This window comes from Sphaeramia orbicularis, chromosome 12 (assembly GCF_902148855.1).
Source record: "Sphaeramia orbicularis chromosome 12, fSphaOr1.1, whole genome shotgun sequence".
Taxonomy (NCBI): domain Eukaryota; kingdom Metazoa; phylum Chordata; class Actinopteri; order Kurtiformes; family Apogonidae; genus Sphaeramia; species Sphaeramia orbicularis.
The window spans coordinates 37,925,449-37,942,851 of record NC_043968.1 but is presented as its reverse complement, the minus strand read 5'-3'; the positions used below and the strand labels follow the sequence as shown (position 1 = coordinate 37,942,851).

At 37.0% G+C, this 17,403-nt stretch overlaps 1 protein-coding gene across 1 annotated transcript; it reads right to left on the bottom strand.

The window, feature by feature from the left end:
- Positions 1-428: 428 nt before the first annotated feature.
- On the bottom strand, positions 429-13,986 carry pah (phenylalanine hydroxylase). Its single transcript, XM_030150190.1, is given in 14 exon segments — positions 429-911; positions 1,029-1,144; positions 1,225-1,358; positions 1,874-1,969; positions 2,725-2,781; positions 2,988-3,057; positions 3,140-3,275; positions 4,601-4,797; positions 5,719-5,786; positions 6,321-6,388; positions 6,391-6,408; positions 9,548-9,731; positions 13,062-13,181; positions 13,865-13,986. Coding segments are annotated over 13 exon segments (1,293 nt in total). The 5' UTR covers positions 13,167-13,181; positions 13,865-13,986; the 3' UTR covers positions 429-867.
- Between the last annotated feature and the right edge of the window lie 3,417 nt (positions 13,987-17,403).

The following is a 17,403-nucleotide window of genomic DNA, read 5'->3' as shown; positions in this document are numbered from 1 at the left end:
CATCTTTTCCTGGTCATCAAATATAACCCATCCGGACGTTCACAGTCTCCGTAGTGAAAAGGGTTATCACCGTCATCTTCTATAACATAGATTCACCAATAAAACCCATTAAGTTTTATAAATGACAGTGGTCATAGATGCTTGTTTTTATGTTGAATTGATTTTATGTTTACAGGAAAATTCACTTTGTCATTTTTTTTTTTCCATTCCATAACCTTTAGATTTACTCTGAGCTTTTATGAAAATCTATATAATTACTGAATTAAATACTTGAAATATGTAAAAGGTATAAATGGTAATAAATCACTTACTAATGGTTATATGTGATGAGAAAAATTAATTTGGAAGTCACCACAAAAATACTTCTGGGTCTTTAAAGGTTAAAATTAGAAGACAGAAATGGAAAAGTCAGTCAGGGCAACTTCTTATTTTTTTATTTGTTTTTTTTCATTAAAACCTTACATGCATACAAAACATTTAATTTAGCCAAGCACTATTCAATATGGCACATTTCCATACGATATGCATAGAAGATCACTGCAAGAAAAAAAACAAGTTAGATGCTCACATCTGATGATTTCACAAAGCCGTCTTGTTTTAGAAAAGCACATCTTTTTAATAACATTCAAACTATTAGAGTACTGACACATTCATCTGGCTATTATGTTGCATAAGTAACAGGGTACATTTTATTCAGCTAACTAAAATACACAGATTGTTTAGTGGTAATTGAATACAGTGATATATGTTTTAATACAAAAAAGGCTAAATTGCAAGCATACAAAGCATAACAAGAGGCTAGCAGCAAAATTAGATGACTGTTATATTAAGATTTTTGTTGCATTTCAGCTCAAATAAAAGGTACAGTTACTCTAGTTTCCGCAGAGCATCACACAGTTTCCCCATCTCACCTGTAATGAAACAAAAACAGCATTAAACATGAAAGAAAGCTTGCATAAAACAAATCTGATGGCTGGAGCAGAAAACTATGTGAACGATAAAGTGATTGACAAGGTTATGACACATACAGTTGATGGAATCAGCCAGGTTCCTGAGCTGCTGGGTGTTATCCAACACTTCAATACTCTGAGTATATGGATTGTAGCGAACTGTGAATGGCCTGGGAATAGTGGCTGCAAATTTCCTATTGATGGAGAATTGATGTTAATATACCGCAAGAGAAACGGAATATGTGAAGAGAATTGCATACTTGACAGCCTTTACCTCACTTTCTCTTTGGCATCATCAAAGCTTTCGGCAACAAAGTAGACAGGTTGGTATTCTGTGATCGGGTATTTCTGGAGACTGGTCTTTTCCGGTTCAAAGGGCATGATCTTGGGTTTGTCTGACAGGCAATACTAGACAAAAAATTGTAAAGGATGTGTTTAATCATGTTTTTCAGTACAGAATTAAAATTCTCAATGAGAAAACAGGAAGTGCAGCATGATTCAGGACTTGGCTTGAGTTGTTTTTCTTGACTTGGCAGAGTGCACATCCTCTGCTGACAGATGCTAATGTAACTTATGACTTCGATCCTGTACTGTTCACGCTCCCTCTGCTCCCACTCACCCAGTGAACCACTTTATCCACACCCCACCAGGCAGGCAACCTGCGGCGTCCAGTACGACTCCCCCAGTGACACATTAAACCTGAACCTGAGTGGACCACTAACCCACTGCCTGCAATGTTGTGGTTGAGTAACAAGGTGAATGTGCTATAAGATCAGACGGGGGGTCGGTAAGTAGTACACTGATAAGAAAAAAAAACCCAAAAGACTAACCCAGTATTTAGAGTTGTGCAGGGGTCCATGATGCACAGATTGCATTTTTTTAGAGCATGTTCAAATCTTAGTCTTGTCTCCTCCTGCTCTTACCTGCAGCTCTCCAAATGATGAAAGTAGGCCAGCTCCATATGCTTTGATTTCTGAGCCCTGCTTACACAGGCCAAACTCCACAGTGAACCAGTACACCTGATGACAGACATGAGGTCCTTTAAATAGGAGTTATAAAGCAAACCAGGCAAGTATTTCATGCTTTTTGTATAATGACATTCAGGTTTACATTTTGAGATATCAGCCAGTAAGAACTGTGCTCTTACATACAAGGTTGGAGGTAAACCTCATTTTATGAGACTCACAACATTAATGTTCAACAGTTACAGTACTGTGTATAAGTCTTAGGCCACCTTCAGATTTATTGTTTTTGCTGAGTTGAAATGGGTGGACATATTTATCTCTCATTCTTTTTTCTTCAAATACAACAAGAAAATGCTGGAGTATGTGCAGTCTTAAAAGACACGCAAAAACTGAACTAAATTGGTTGTAAAGGTTAAAGTCACTGTTTAGTGTGACCTCTGACCCCATGACAAGAAGCAACACAAACATCTGACATGTGCTGAATGAACAATTATCTGATCTTCATCTTCTGAATCTGCTGCATGAATGAAAAATTAATGTAATAAATCTCATATTATGTGAAGAAAAAAAGGGTTAAAGACATGTTATGTGCAAAGGGAAGTCACAGTAAATACAACCACTTTAGTTTATAGAAGCAGCACTATTTAGTGACCCATTTACTTCAAATGAGCTGAAATGCCCACCTATCTTAGTTTACTGTAGTCAAACATTGAATTTTTGTGGCTTAGGTGGCTTCAGTCAAGTAAAATTATGACATCTGTCCTGCTGATTATGTAATCTAATATTACTCAGTAATACACAATACTTACAGTAGCAAGTTTCTCTATGTACTCATCAGGGGCACCAAGGGATGCTAGACCAATTTCCTGTTGTTTACAAAAACACACAAAAAAACAGACTATCAAACAGAAAAGTAAGATATATTAAAATAAATTGGTGAAAGGATGCTTAAATGTCACTTTGTTGGGCAGAGTTTAAATCCTTTATACTGGTTTCAGAAAGATGATTAAATACATATGTAATGTATGTAAGTAACAAATATGCATCTAAAATACCATGTAAACCTTACTACCTGTGAAAACTGGGCAAAGCCAGGGTCAGCAAACAGAGGTACATGTCCTAGAAGCTCATGGCAGATATCCCTAAAGTACAAATAAAAATAATAAATGAGTAAAATTTTTTTCCTTCCTTGTTTCATGAATTGATGAGACACCCAACACTTACGGTTCAGGGGTGTACGTGGGTTTGGAGCCATGACGAATGTACTGCGTGGAATGGAAGACGCGGAAGGCGAGCCCGCCCAGGAAATCCCTGGAGGAGAGCAGACCAGCCACCGGACGAAGCCGGAAGCCTGTGCACGCTGCAGGGAGGGGCCAAAGATAAAAGAGGGCGCATGTTTGGTTGTGTTGAATAAGATCAATTAGACAAAGGACAGAAGGAGGGAGGAAAAGGGGCATGTGATCAAGCCCTCTTCTACACAGTCACATAAATGGGATTTAAAAATAAAGTGGATGGAGTATGTAGTGTGTCACACTGGTAGTACATGATTCAGATCAGTATGTAATGATAGTGCTCCTTTTCTAACTTAAGTCGCTCAATGTAAAAAATAATGCAAGTAAGGTTACACAATAAAAAAAAAAACCAGAGTTGGTCTTTAATACTGAACAGACATATTTAAATCAGCTAAAATTTACTTAGGAGGTCAAATGAGTGGCCATTTTTGTCAAAAAAACCAAAGTTGTAAGAAATGCATAGAACTGTGTGGAAATAATGCTAATACATTTGTGCACAGACTACTGATATTATTCGACAGTGGAAGCTATATTTTCAGAAATATTAGATTTTGAACAGCATGTGTATGTGAAAACTTTTGCTGGTGGACGGACGTGACATTACCCATGATGCTCTGGTCAGTACCAGTACTTTATTAGTAATAAACTTATATACTTACTATTGCTAAATCTCCTCTTATTCACAAATGTTAGTATTGTGGATCTAAAACAATAAACAGCTGACACAAAACACAAAATGTGGCAGTGGACGGATGTGACATGGTTGTTCCAGATCCCATCATACTGATGCTCGGCAGCCATGTCACCATTTCCACAAATGATCCCTGTGCAAAAACTAGGATCAGAATTATTTATTGTATAGTTTATCATCATACTAAAGAGTAAATAACAATATAGAATTGTTATTTCTTGATAAAAATGCTTATTATTAGAAAACTGTTGATTTAAAAAGTGACGTGTGACATTCTTAATGTATGTATTGGCGTAACATAAGCAGGATGGATCAGCACCATACTCCATATTGCAACCTGTAAAAATAAAACATGTGATATATAATATATAATCTTGTAAGAAAAATTGGGAAATCTAAAAGAATAGAATATTTGTTTTTCAGGTAAATTCAGCTAAAATATAACTTGGCCATTTGTGACATGAAAATATAGCATTAATTGTGATGAAATTGGACATTTTTGACCTAAAAACATAGTTCATATGACCATCAACATGTTGAACAGAACTGAAATCCTGTAAATTAGCATAACTTGCATTTACCAACACAAAGTTCCTTTGGGGATTCACTTATACTAATTTCTTATGCACAAAGACATAAATAAGACCTCTAAGCACATTTTAGCCGAAATATATAATACATCACAGAGTGCAGAGGGCTTACACTGCAGGAAGCGGGACACGTCCTCCAGCTGTGGGATGTTGTCCTGCCTGTAGCCACAGTATTTCTCCAGGAGGGGGAAGACCCGGTTGTGCTCACGACAGGCATGAGTCGGGTACAGAGTTTTCAGCTCCCTGAACACTGTGCCCCATGTGGCCTTCTCCTCTTCTGTGTACTCCACCCTGGGGATAATTTGGCCACTAGGACAAAGAAAAAGTGAATATCTACACTGAAACCCATGAAAAGATGCATTACTCAGTTGTGTGATTTTTGTAGCCACAGGTGAAAAATGAAACACTCTAATTATATCATCTCCTAGTGGTAGGAGATGACTCATACAGTATATCATATCTAGTAATCAAAGCATATCCACTATATCCAGTACTGAGTCTGACAAAGTTCAGACAAAAAAAGCCTTGCAAAACCATGGAAAACATTATGTGTAGTAAGTATATCAATGAATTGGAGGTATGCTAGTTAATTCTGGATCTATTTTCCTCATAATTAGTTCTAATTTAAATAGCCCCCTCCTAGAAGTTAGAGTTTTATAATAGGAAATTATAAGATCTATAAATCAAGTGAACAGAGATCTGGTATCTTCTCATGACCTTTTTACTGTTGCCCATGAAGCTGGAGTAATTTTGTATTAAGACACATTCTTGTTTTTTTTTATTCCTGTTTATACACATCAGTAATCACCTTTGACCTGGTGTAATGATTACATACTGAGTCCCAGATACACTTTATCTATCAAGAACAAATCACCTTGTCATAGTCAGTTCATGATAAGAGGTAAAAATATTTTATTCCAACTTTATGGGCAACAGTGTATAACTGCTCAGTCTTTTTTGTTCTCCTTTTCATTTTTGGTTCATATCTAGCCATAAACCACTCTTGCAAGTAATTAGGCAAAGAAGCAATAGGCTTGTCACTCTTTCTTTTGCCAGTGAATGATATTTTCATTTATTGCAGCAAGACCCAGGTCTTTAAAATTCTCAAGTAGCACCATTTAATTTGTCCCCTTATGTTAATCATCAGTGTTAAAAGCAGTTAAATTACACACAAATAAATACTTCCTCCTGTAAATTTACTCTATTATTGAGAGAATTAAGAGTAGTTACTGTCTGTAATTGTAAGCGATGTCTGCGAACTCCTTCCTGCGGGCTCTGTACACTGGATCTGTGAAGCCCTGAGCACACAAAAAACAAACACACACAACATAAAGAAGAGCATGTTATATCTCACGGTCGGTGTCTGTCCACTTGTACCTAAATCAAAGAATGGAATCCTCTGCTAAGGCTAACCCTGTGGCCTTTGACAGCATTATGCACTCCCTCTCTAATAAGAGCCTGCAAATACCATATTCAAATGAAGCTTTGTAGAGTGTTTTTCAGCTTATGATAAATACATTCTGCTTTAATGGTGGAGGCAAAAGAGAGCAATTATCTATAATTATAGGGGCTCAATTAAAGCAATGACATCAATTTGTGTGTCTAGATAGTTTCCATTAGAATAGACGGCAGAGAGCGTCCTGTCATCTGTGGAGCCCTGTCTTTCATAACACATGTGGGCGTGATTGAGCATGTATTCACACCACACACACACACTCACACACACACACACACACACACACACACACACACACACACACACACACACACACACACATATATGCAGAGGCAGGATGTGGCAAACAGACAGTGATGGATGAGTCAGTCCTTACGGGGTGATCAGCATCCAGCTCAGACCCATAACTAAGGATCTGGTTGGCAAAGCGGTCCAAGTCCTGGATGTCATAGGGAACCATGGCACTGGGGAATAATAACAGTTATTAAACATTGATAATTTATGCTTTTACTCAACCTGTATTTGTGGAGGTCAAATCAGTTAAGTAAGATATTGTCAAAAACACTGATTATTTAGAAATTGTGACGACAGATAGAGGTGAAATATTTATAGATCATTGTGAATGTGTTGACGCTCCTGTCACGTCATCTCTTTGTGCATTTATAATAAGTCTTGTCTATTTTTTTTTTTTTATAGATGAATGTAAGTACTCAACATATAATCCCTTAACAAATCATGCCTTCCCAGTCCTTCCCTTTTATTCCTTATTTCATCCCACTGCAACAACACCACATCCTCCAGAGAGTAGAACACATGACAGTGGACAGCAGAAACTAGTTACAGTAATAGATGTGAAAAGAACAAATAATATAAGATCACACTGAAAATTGATTTTAGCTGTGTATATACTTTGAAAGAATGTTAAGAAAAAAGAAAAAAAAAAGAACTGTTGGTAGAATTAAGTGATGATACATGGTATGAAATATGTGAAACTCAAGCGTCTACATCTAATTCCAGAAAATTGAAAATATTTTGTTGGAAAAACATAATGAGATTTTTTATAACACCAAAGATCCAAAAGGTTTCACTATCATTACCTCAGCCCTGTTGGAGGTTGTGTGGTGATGTACATGTGCACATGTTTTTTGGCAGTGCACAAAATTATCCCAATATTGGAATATCAGCAAAGAACTTGGAAAAATATTGGGATACGAACTATGAAGTACATGTTCTGTGCTATATTTGGGTCATTTAACAGGAAAAGACATACCAAGTAAGGATGAATATTTGATTAAAATACTCTTGGCATCATCTAAAAAAGCCATCACACGAAATGGTGTAAAGAGGACCCCCCTACCCTAAATAACTGGAGAGACATTGTGGAAGAAATTCACAACATGGAGAGACTTACGTATATCATAAGACTACAGCAAGCAACTTATGAAGATCAATGGAAAAAATGGACAATATACAAGACAACAACTGACACTATGTTCTAATTGTTTGTGTTGTAAAATTTTTAAAATGTAACAATAAAATATAAGTTAAAAAAGAAAAAGAAAAAACATCTGCTAAGTAGAACATTTCTAAACTGACACTCTAGTAGGGTATTATTCAAATCTATATACAGAGTGGGGAAGCAAAATTTACAATATTTTGAGACAGGGATTGAAAGACAGTGTATGACCAACTAGTTTATTGAAAGTCATGAGAATTTATTTGCTACATGAAAATTGACATAATAGAAAATGTTTTTATTCTATGTGTCCTCCTTCTTTCTCAATAACTGCCTTCACACGCTTCCTGAAACTTGCGCAAGTGTTCCTCAAATATTCGGGTGACAACTTCTCCCATTCTTCTTTAATAGTATCTTCCAGACTTTCTCCTAATAGTTTTGCTCATAGTCATTCTCTTCTTTACATTATAAACAGTCTTTATGGACACTCCAACTATTTTTGAAATCTCCTTTGGTGTGACAAGTGCGTTCAGCAAATCACACACTCTTTGACGTTTGCTTTCCTGATTACTCATATGGGCAAAAAGTTTCTGAAAAGGTATGGATAATAGTGTTAGGTATGATTATGACATCAATATATGTTTGGTTTCAAAACAATTGACGAAGTGCCTGCTGAGAAAAAACAACTAAATGTTCATTGTAAATTTTGCTTCCCCACCCTGTATAGCTGACAGTGCTTCCTTCAAGAATTAAGAATATTTTAAGTGTGATTTTTACAAGGTCAAAAAGTGAAGCAATAATATAATAATTAGATAGCCAAACAGTAGGTGAGAACATGATATTGATTATGATGACGCCTTTGGAACTTTTTTTCACTACTGTGGCATTTTGACACTTAGCAGAACAGCAATCGAGGGTCATCTGCGTCTTCATACGGATTTATGAGGCTCAAAGCACTCATTAATCTGCATTTGTGCAGTGTGGTCCAGCCCGAGGCCCAAGCTACACAATAGGTCTCTGCCAGGCTCCTCTATAAACAGGCCGTCTCTAAAACAGGCCATAAATATCCTCTCGTCCACTTGACCCTCACCAGTGGATCACACTGAGGTCAAAGCAGGATCCGTGGTGGCCCTGTCTGTCTCCGCCTGCCATGACCTTGGCATGTTCTACTGGCCTCTTTTAGTGTGTAGCTGACACACAGAGCTTCTCTGTTCCTGTTGGGCCTGTTGGTCCTCAGTAGCTAAACTAATGTCATTCTGGAAACAACTAATAGAAGGTCTAGATGTGGGCAAGAGGCCATCAGTCTTATTGGCGACGCTAGCCGTCCATTACCCAGTCTGACTGAGGGGTTCATAAAGCACCACCCAACACTGTGCTCAGTAGCTCCATTCTTTTCTATTATACAGCATTAGACATCTTTTCTACACATGTATAAATCAATAAGCCAAAAACTCTGCAATGATACTGTGATGTAGTAACATATAGGTCAGCACTTAACTATTATTTTTTACTAATAATCTGCACATTACATTCTCGATTGATCAATTAATTGGTTGTTTAGTCTATAAAATGTCAAAAATATTTCATTGTGATTATCATATATGATGGTGAGATCAGCATATTTGAAAATCTGAATGACATGATTATGTAAACATTTTATTCAGTTATTGTTGCAGTTCTAAATCCAATTTATACTGTATATTAATATCGTATTATATATGCATTATGTTTTCATGCAATGTATTTACATAATACTTAAGGCAGTATTAAGGACAAAAGTAATTATATATAATTAATAATAATTGTATATTATTGCCTGAACTTAAACTGCTATATTTCTTTTTTTTTGTACTATTGTATTTAAATAATGTGGCTATTTACTGGATTTTCTATTATTTTATGACTGATAATTGATTATTACTATTGATTTCTGACTAGACATCTAGGTCTAATCACAAAGACATAAGCAGGCAAAACAATACGAGTACACTTTATCACAAATAGTTTAAAATTGCTAAACAATCAGTGAAATACATCAGAAAATGTAGACAATATGTAGCCTTGACTTACACATACACATTAAATATTTCATCATGTTGAGTATTCATACTTATGTCATTCGGTGTACATCTTCTCACTACATTCACCTGTGTCCTTCTTTTTGTTGCGTGATAGCTCATGCACGTGGCCGCTGATTTGTGTCCTCAGGCCGTCGATGACTTCATCCAGAGCCTGGGAACTGCTGGAGTCAACGCTGATGAAAAACTCATACTGGTCTTTGTTCATCCGTGATGGACGTGACTCGATGTGCGTCAGGTTGATGCCCTTGTCCTGCAGGAACAAATGAAACATACCTTGATAAAACATGAAAGATCATTTATAAGTGGGCTGTTTTTAAACTGCCTTATATACTTTTTCAATGACATAAACTGTGATGATCTACTTTTTAAAGATAACGTATTAATTTATAATCACAACGAAAGATGTATGTGTACATGTTAGGTAAATATGCAGATGGGTAATGTTTTTGCTGCTGCATTGCCTGCACCTCAACACTAGAGGGCATGATGTGGTTACTTAAGTGATGACCATTAATCAGAGTTTGTGGAGTCCATGATGACCACAGATCAAAGCTGCCTTGAACTTTCTCTCTGCAAACTGACACTGACCCAAACAGACTGAACTTCTATTCTAAAGGCCCCTCGGACATATTGCACTGGTTTAGTGTGAAGATGTCAAGTAAATCACCCTGCCAGCATCTAAGCATTTCTCATTCTGAACACAAGACCCCTGGGATTTTTCCAGAATTCAGACTATTTTGGATGCAGTTCTGAATTTTGAATTCTTCTTCAAATGTTCACATTACTGAGGGTCTGTGGCTCATACCAGGGAGCCTGACTGTCTTTAAGTGGTAATTATGGTAAAAAAAAATGTGTGTTGTAATGGGGAGGGAGTGGGAGTATGTTGTTTTCTCTTTACTATAGGCTAAGTAAAGAAGAGGGCGTGAACAGAAGGGCCTCCTCTTTCCTCCCATCTGGATCAGATTGTGTACATCACTGCTTTTTAAAGGCCATGCACTCCTGTATCCCCAGGGAGTGAGTATAAAAATGACCAGAGAAACTGGGCCCAGGTTGGCATTTAAATGAATGAATGCACAACTTCCTGTCTGTGATGTACTGTTATCTACTTGACTCTAAATGAGTTCAAAGTTAAGGTTTTTTTTCCCCACATAATTATTGCTATAAATTCAATAATCTAATATGTTAAACATATTTGCATAAGGGAGCAAGTACTAAACTGAATATAATATGAATATAAGATACCATATCTTTAAAACCTCATGACTACAGTCCATTTAAAGCACTTTATTCTGTAATTCCCAGAAATCTAATGAAGTTCCAGAGAAACTAACAGGTCAGTCATTTTTAACTTTTGTGAAATACAGATGCAGACTGACTTTATTAATTCCAAAGGAGAAATTCAGTCTTTCACCAGCTCAGGGAAATTAAAAAAAACTAAATTCTAGTTTTGCATATTATGATGTAGAATGTGCAACATATTTTTTTTCATTCCCTGCATTCAGGGACAATGAAGTGAAGGTTAAATATACACTATTAAATAATTTTAATAGAAATAAATGCTGACACTTACCTATATTAAATATATGTAGATCATTTCTACATATCGTAAATAACTAATAAATAACTTAAACTACTTATTGATACTGCTAGACTGGTGAACAAATACAAATTCTTTGAAGTGCTACTAGTGCCATGGCCCAGCTTAATTAAGCCAATCCTAAATCCCAAACAGTCAGGAAGCAGGAGTCAGATTTGTGTACCCCTCCGAGCCGTCACTCCAGAGTAAGGTAGGTGATATTAACCCTTCTGTCACCCGCACTGGGGTCAAGGTCAGCAGTGGCTGTAATTCGTCACATGAAAGCCACGTGTCCCTGTCACATGCGCTTGATACCCAGGAGGATAAATGCTGTGGTGGATTCAGAAAGATTTTTTTCACATTCAAATATGGAGATTCCACATGTTTTAGGTGTGAATGTGACTGATCTCAAAGCTGCTTACTTAAACATTAGCACATGGTTCCAGCAGTCATTTTCAATTTTTCAGGTTTTCATGAGACAATGCAGGAAAAATGAGGAATAGCTTCAGCACGTTTTCTTCAAGGCTTTGTTTTCAACTATCAGCATTAATGTTTTCAACATGTTTTACGTTGTTGTTTTGCAGAGGGGTGTGTTGATTATATGGGGATCATTTGCCTTGTTTTATAGAAAAGCTGGAATGAGGACAGATGGAGGGGGTGGAGTAGGGGGTGGATCAGAAACATGGGAGCTCATAGGTTTAAAGCTCATTCTGATGTTTACTGCAGCATTTGTGGAACAGCTTTTGGCACATATTGGTATTGATCAGAGAAAATCCACCCACATCTCCGCCCACAGATATGCAAAAGATCATGGACAAGACCCCCTTCCAATAAAACGTGTTTCTTTAATGTAAAACATCTTGTATGTAAGGCTTGTTTGAGCATTTTCTGTATTTTAAGAGGAAAGTGGGCAAGTTTTACCTGCAGGGACAACAAGTGTGAACCTTGACATATCAGCGCTGAAGATTAAACAACGGAGACAGTGCCAGTCCAGTTCACGTTGAGCCAAACACGTACACATGGGCAGCATCGATCAATAAAATGTTGCAAAAAAGGTCTCCATTAAGTTAATAATGCTTTAAAATGTAAACACCATTTAGACATTGCGACAGCATATGCAATGTTTTTCATAAATAAAAAGCCAAAATCTTTATGAGCTGATCATATTTATCAGTTTTAGGAATTATTTAATTTTCATTTCTTTTATTGCTTATTTTGATAAGTACAGTGCTTATTTATCAACAGGAATACAAAGACCTGCACATGAGCCACAGCCAGACATGAGGACCAGTTTTCATCTGATGTCCCTGAATTTACTGATTTAATAGGAACTCTGATCTTAGCTTATCAGATCAAAGAGTATTTTCATGTTTGCACACAAGCGATGCACAAACATTAAAGATAAGTTCAGTTTGTTTAGCTTTTCTCCATAACAGGGCTAGAAAAGGCCAAGAGTACAGACGCAAAACACAAAAACACAACAAAGTAAGCATGCTCTCGTCTACTTAATAATGTTAAATGTTTTAATATACCTTGTGGTACTGCACATTAATATCTCAAGAATTTGAAATACATTTTCTGATCATCATCACTTACAACTGGAATGTGGCATTTTCTTACATGTTCACATCTTAGAATGATTAGTGACTAGTTGTAGAAAAAAACCTGTGCGATTCATTAACATTCCTACATCATCTGGCCAGTTTTACTGCTTTCAAAATGTGAGCTGCGCTGCTTTGCAATTTTCCTCTTACCTTCCTAAAGAAATGCATCTGGGACCATACCAACAAGGCCACTTCTGATGCATTTAACTGCATGTTTTCATAGATCTCCAGTGATAGGTTTATGTGTTTTCTTTTGTGACAATGATTAACGGCACATAATAAATTGCATAGTTTTCTACGGACATGTGTAAATTTCCCTGATCATCATGAGGTTAGGAAAAGCATTTGGGGTTCTGATGACTAAATGTAAATATACTGTTTATAGAGAAGTGAACATTACCTCAAAGAGGCGCAGGGCCTTGGCTAACGCTCCAACCTCCTCTTTGAGAGAGAAGATGCAGGAGATCACCTCTGACTTCTTATTGGTCTCCTCCTCCAAGTACATGGAGCCCCTTCTCTTCTGCACAGAAGAAGAACGTGGTGAAAACAGTGAGAGTAGTGAGCTATGACACAGATTTTTACAGTTGTACATTTATTTTGAATTCAATATTATTATAGTAGCTTTGGGTTATTTTTGAAATCCAGTGAAAACCATGACATTATGCATCTTAAACATCTGATCTGTAGTGTGCAGCTTCAAGGAAGATCAGTATGGAAATGAATAGAAAAAAAATTTTGCTTTTCTTTTCTACATTTTTTACTGCCACCACTGATGCACGGATGCCTATGCATTTATAAAATAAGTCATATAATCAGTGTATTTTTATAGGCCTATCTGAATACTTCCACTTATGTTTTGTTCTACCTAAATAAACAGAGGCATGTACATACAGAACACTGCATTTATTCCAGGAGCTCTCTCTGTTTTCAGATGTATGCCTGCATTCATTGTCTCCATCAGTCGCTTTTCCATCAGCTGTTTTGTTCGCTCTATTCACTCCAGTGACCTGTGGCCATTCCTGCTTTGTGTTCTGGTCAACCTGCCTGGAATATTCCAGCTCTATCGATGCATTAAATAGTTACAATGATCTGAAGATTTTGTAAACAGGGGACTAACAATGTCATAATATAGACATGCAAAGAAAAAAAATAAAGAGTCATGAATGGAAGGGCCTTCAGTAACCCATGTCCTGTCACATTTACCCGTGTGCCGTTTTCCTCACTCTGCCTCCGGGGCCGTAGGTTCCATTGACTTCTTGTATGCTGCGTCCATCCTCCAGTCTTCAGGTGAACCGTGTGTGTTGATGATGATCTGTGCGCTTTGGTAGACTTTGTCAGACCACCTCCTGTTTATAAATCCCCTCCCGTTTTTCACGCCGGCCACGTGATCCACACCCCCCTTATGTATCGGTATGTCACGGGGTGGTTGTTGGAAACAGAATTACAATGGCACATCTGTTCTTGTTGTCCACGAAGTCCAATTGCCCCCGGTATGCGGGTTTTCTTTTTTTCTTTTTCTTCTTTTTTGTCTTTTTTCCACACATCTGCCAAGACACACCCCCTGTGCAATTCGACTACCCTGCAGTAGGTAGAAAGTAGCAAAAACAAATAACTGCTTATAACCTTTGTTATATGTATTTTCATACACCGGTTGGACACACAGCTGCTGCAGCCTGTTTCAGAACCAAACGGTGCCCAACAGGGGGTCTGGAGGCCTGCATGTGGTCTGGAGACAAGTTTCATGAATCCACACAAACTTTGTCTTCATAAATGACATGAGATTCAAGTAGGGGAGACCAGGGACAATTGTAACACTTTTTTTTGCAACTTTCCAGAAACAAAAGAAATAATAACACTTAATGTGTAACATATATTTCATACAATCAACAGCAGGGAAAAGTCAAACCAGGACACACTTAGGGTTTTAAAAACCACCAATCAATACAAGTTAACATTCACCCCAGATAGCAAATATTTTGGCAGTATTATGACATACATTTGGCATTTTTGGCTTTCTTTTGGCATTATGAAAACCTTTAGGCTAACTGTGGTATGATTAAGGTTATCTATATAGATATGGAGGCACCAGCATATATGGCTGAGTTCTGGCATATGTCTGGTTAACCAAAAGACTGGGCAAAGAGGCGGGATCAAGTATAGGGATGTATGGCATGTTTGGCTACTTTTTGGCTGGATTATAGGGATTTGGGGCTTTTCTGGGACAATTATGGCTATATTTTGGAAGTCCGTAATTAGTTTTGGGTGAATTTTGGCTTCCTTCTGGTTTGATTTGGCTTGCCTATTTTGGGCCATTTAGGGCCCATACATCTGCCCAGAACTTTGCCAAATGGCATGCCAGTTTTGGGCCAGATTTAAGCCATAATGATTTTGCTGTCTGGGACATCTGTATCATGCTGCAACACGGTTTTCCTTATTGAAACACTCAGCCTGTTATTTTGACAGCAGGTCAAGATAACACTGCTGTCTCAAATCGTCACTGTGTTTGCAAATACTTTACGTCACAGATCTGTTAGCTTAGCTTTGTGTTCAGAGAGAAAACACACAGTAAATCCACATATCATCTCCATGTTCTGTGTGGTTTGTGTTGTCAGTAGATGCAATGAAGATTAGTTTGAACCATGTATCAACAAATGGGAAATTTTGCACACTTAATAACATTATGTAGTAACTTTATAAGTTCGTAAACATTAGAATCAAACACACCGTAGAGAAGAAATGATGTGATTTCAGCATCAAACTTAATTCTTTTATATTAGAGCTGTATCTGGTGGTGAAAACAGTGTCATCTATTGTCTATATTTTATCACAGTTTCATAACAGTTCCCATGCCCAACTTGTCAATATCTGATGCTTTGGCCCATGGAGTTAGTTTTCAACATTGTGGAAGACTGGTAGAGTGTCACATATATAAATCCCCTGTCCCATAGAAGTCAATATATTAATTTCCAAACTCAACATTGAAATACATTGGCATCATCAACATAACTTCACACTTTTTTTTAGTATCAATATTGTTGGTACTTTAATGCCATTAAAAAAAACAAACAACATTTTAACACAGAAGTACTGCATATAGCTCTTTTAACATTACTATGACTAATTTGCACTGTTATAAACTTCAAAGTGTTAACTAGTGAAATAATGTATGTAAGTGATGCTAAACATTTTTTGAGCTGTAATATTTTTATTATATAAATTAATCGTCATGAACTTTATTGGTAAAAACAGCTCAACAGGCTACTTATAGTTTTAAAATCTTCTTGGCATCTCCCACCTGAATGATGAGTCAAAGACTAATATTTTGTTAAACTCTTCACCATGAAATTCAGTGAAAAAATATTAGTGTTGATGCCTTTAATCAGTGGTGTTCAGTCTACTTGTCCTTTATTCAGATTCTGCTCAACATTCTGATGGATCATCCCTAAGCAGTATTGTTGCTCTGCTCTGAACCAGACTCATATGGGGATAGAAATCACTGCCTTGGTTAATTTGTCTGAATGTGTAATAACATATTAAATTGCCTTACTGCCAAAACAGACAGGTGGCAGAATGTTGCTTTTTGGAGGGAAATCCAGTAGGTTTATAAGGGCTCCAAGGCTTCTGTTTCCCAGGAGAAAGGACAGTAGGAGGACTAGAAAATGTACAGAAAATATTCTAAATACAAGCTATACTGATTATTGGTTTTTAGCCATTTTCTAGATGGTAAAATCAGGACAAAACCTTGAAGTAACACTTTCAGAGGCTCATATGGAGTGTCTTGTGATTCTCATCAGAATGTCCCTTAACTACTCATGTCACACACATCCACATTTGATCATTCAGCTATCACCACACTCTTGACCTCTTACCAGCTTTGGAGCAATTTTCAGAATCATGCAGTATGTGGATTTACACTCCAAATGGGGGTAAATATCACTTTAAGTGCTTCTATGAAATAGGTACAGATTGCAAAATAGATTAAAATATAATCCTTCCACCATTGCAGTTGTCTCAGTGGAGAGGGATAGTTGTAACACATACACAAGAAAGTTACAACATGTCTGAAGCATGTATTACTAATCGTTAAAATTATAGAGATTATTTATCATTCAGTGTGACAATTCAGTATATTCTTTAATACATAAATAGTAAGTCACAAATGTCAATGAGTACCTCCGATATTTTGTTTCAACCAGAGGTTGATCACGACCATCACCGACAGTAGTGCTGTAATTTAGTGTGACTGAAACCAAACTGTGACCAGTGTTGTATGAGGCCATTAACAATAATTCAAAATGAGAAATACCCAGAGGAAATTTAAAGATTTGTGCACAGTTTTTATGCAGTTTTGTCACAAAGGCTGTTGTTGTTTCACCAGAGTGAGATGTGTGTGTTATGTAAATCCTAATACTGGTTCAGGGAGTGTTTTAACAGGCTGTTTCATCTGTTCCTGTTCCATCAACCATGTTTCACCTCTTGTATCCCATGGTATTTACACTGCTCGGCCAAAGAAAGAAAATTTCACACATTCAGTAGTTTGTTTGATTATGGTACTCATTCATGCCATGCAATGTTGATGCAATTTCACAATAAATGTCACATGTATTTCCTTTTATAGTTGAATAAATTTTTAAGACCTTGTATTGATGATGGGACAGTCTTCTCCATCACATCCCAAGTTTCCCACTAGGGTTCAGGTCTGGACACTGTGGTGGCCAATCCATCTGATAAAATTATGTCAC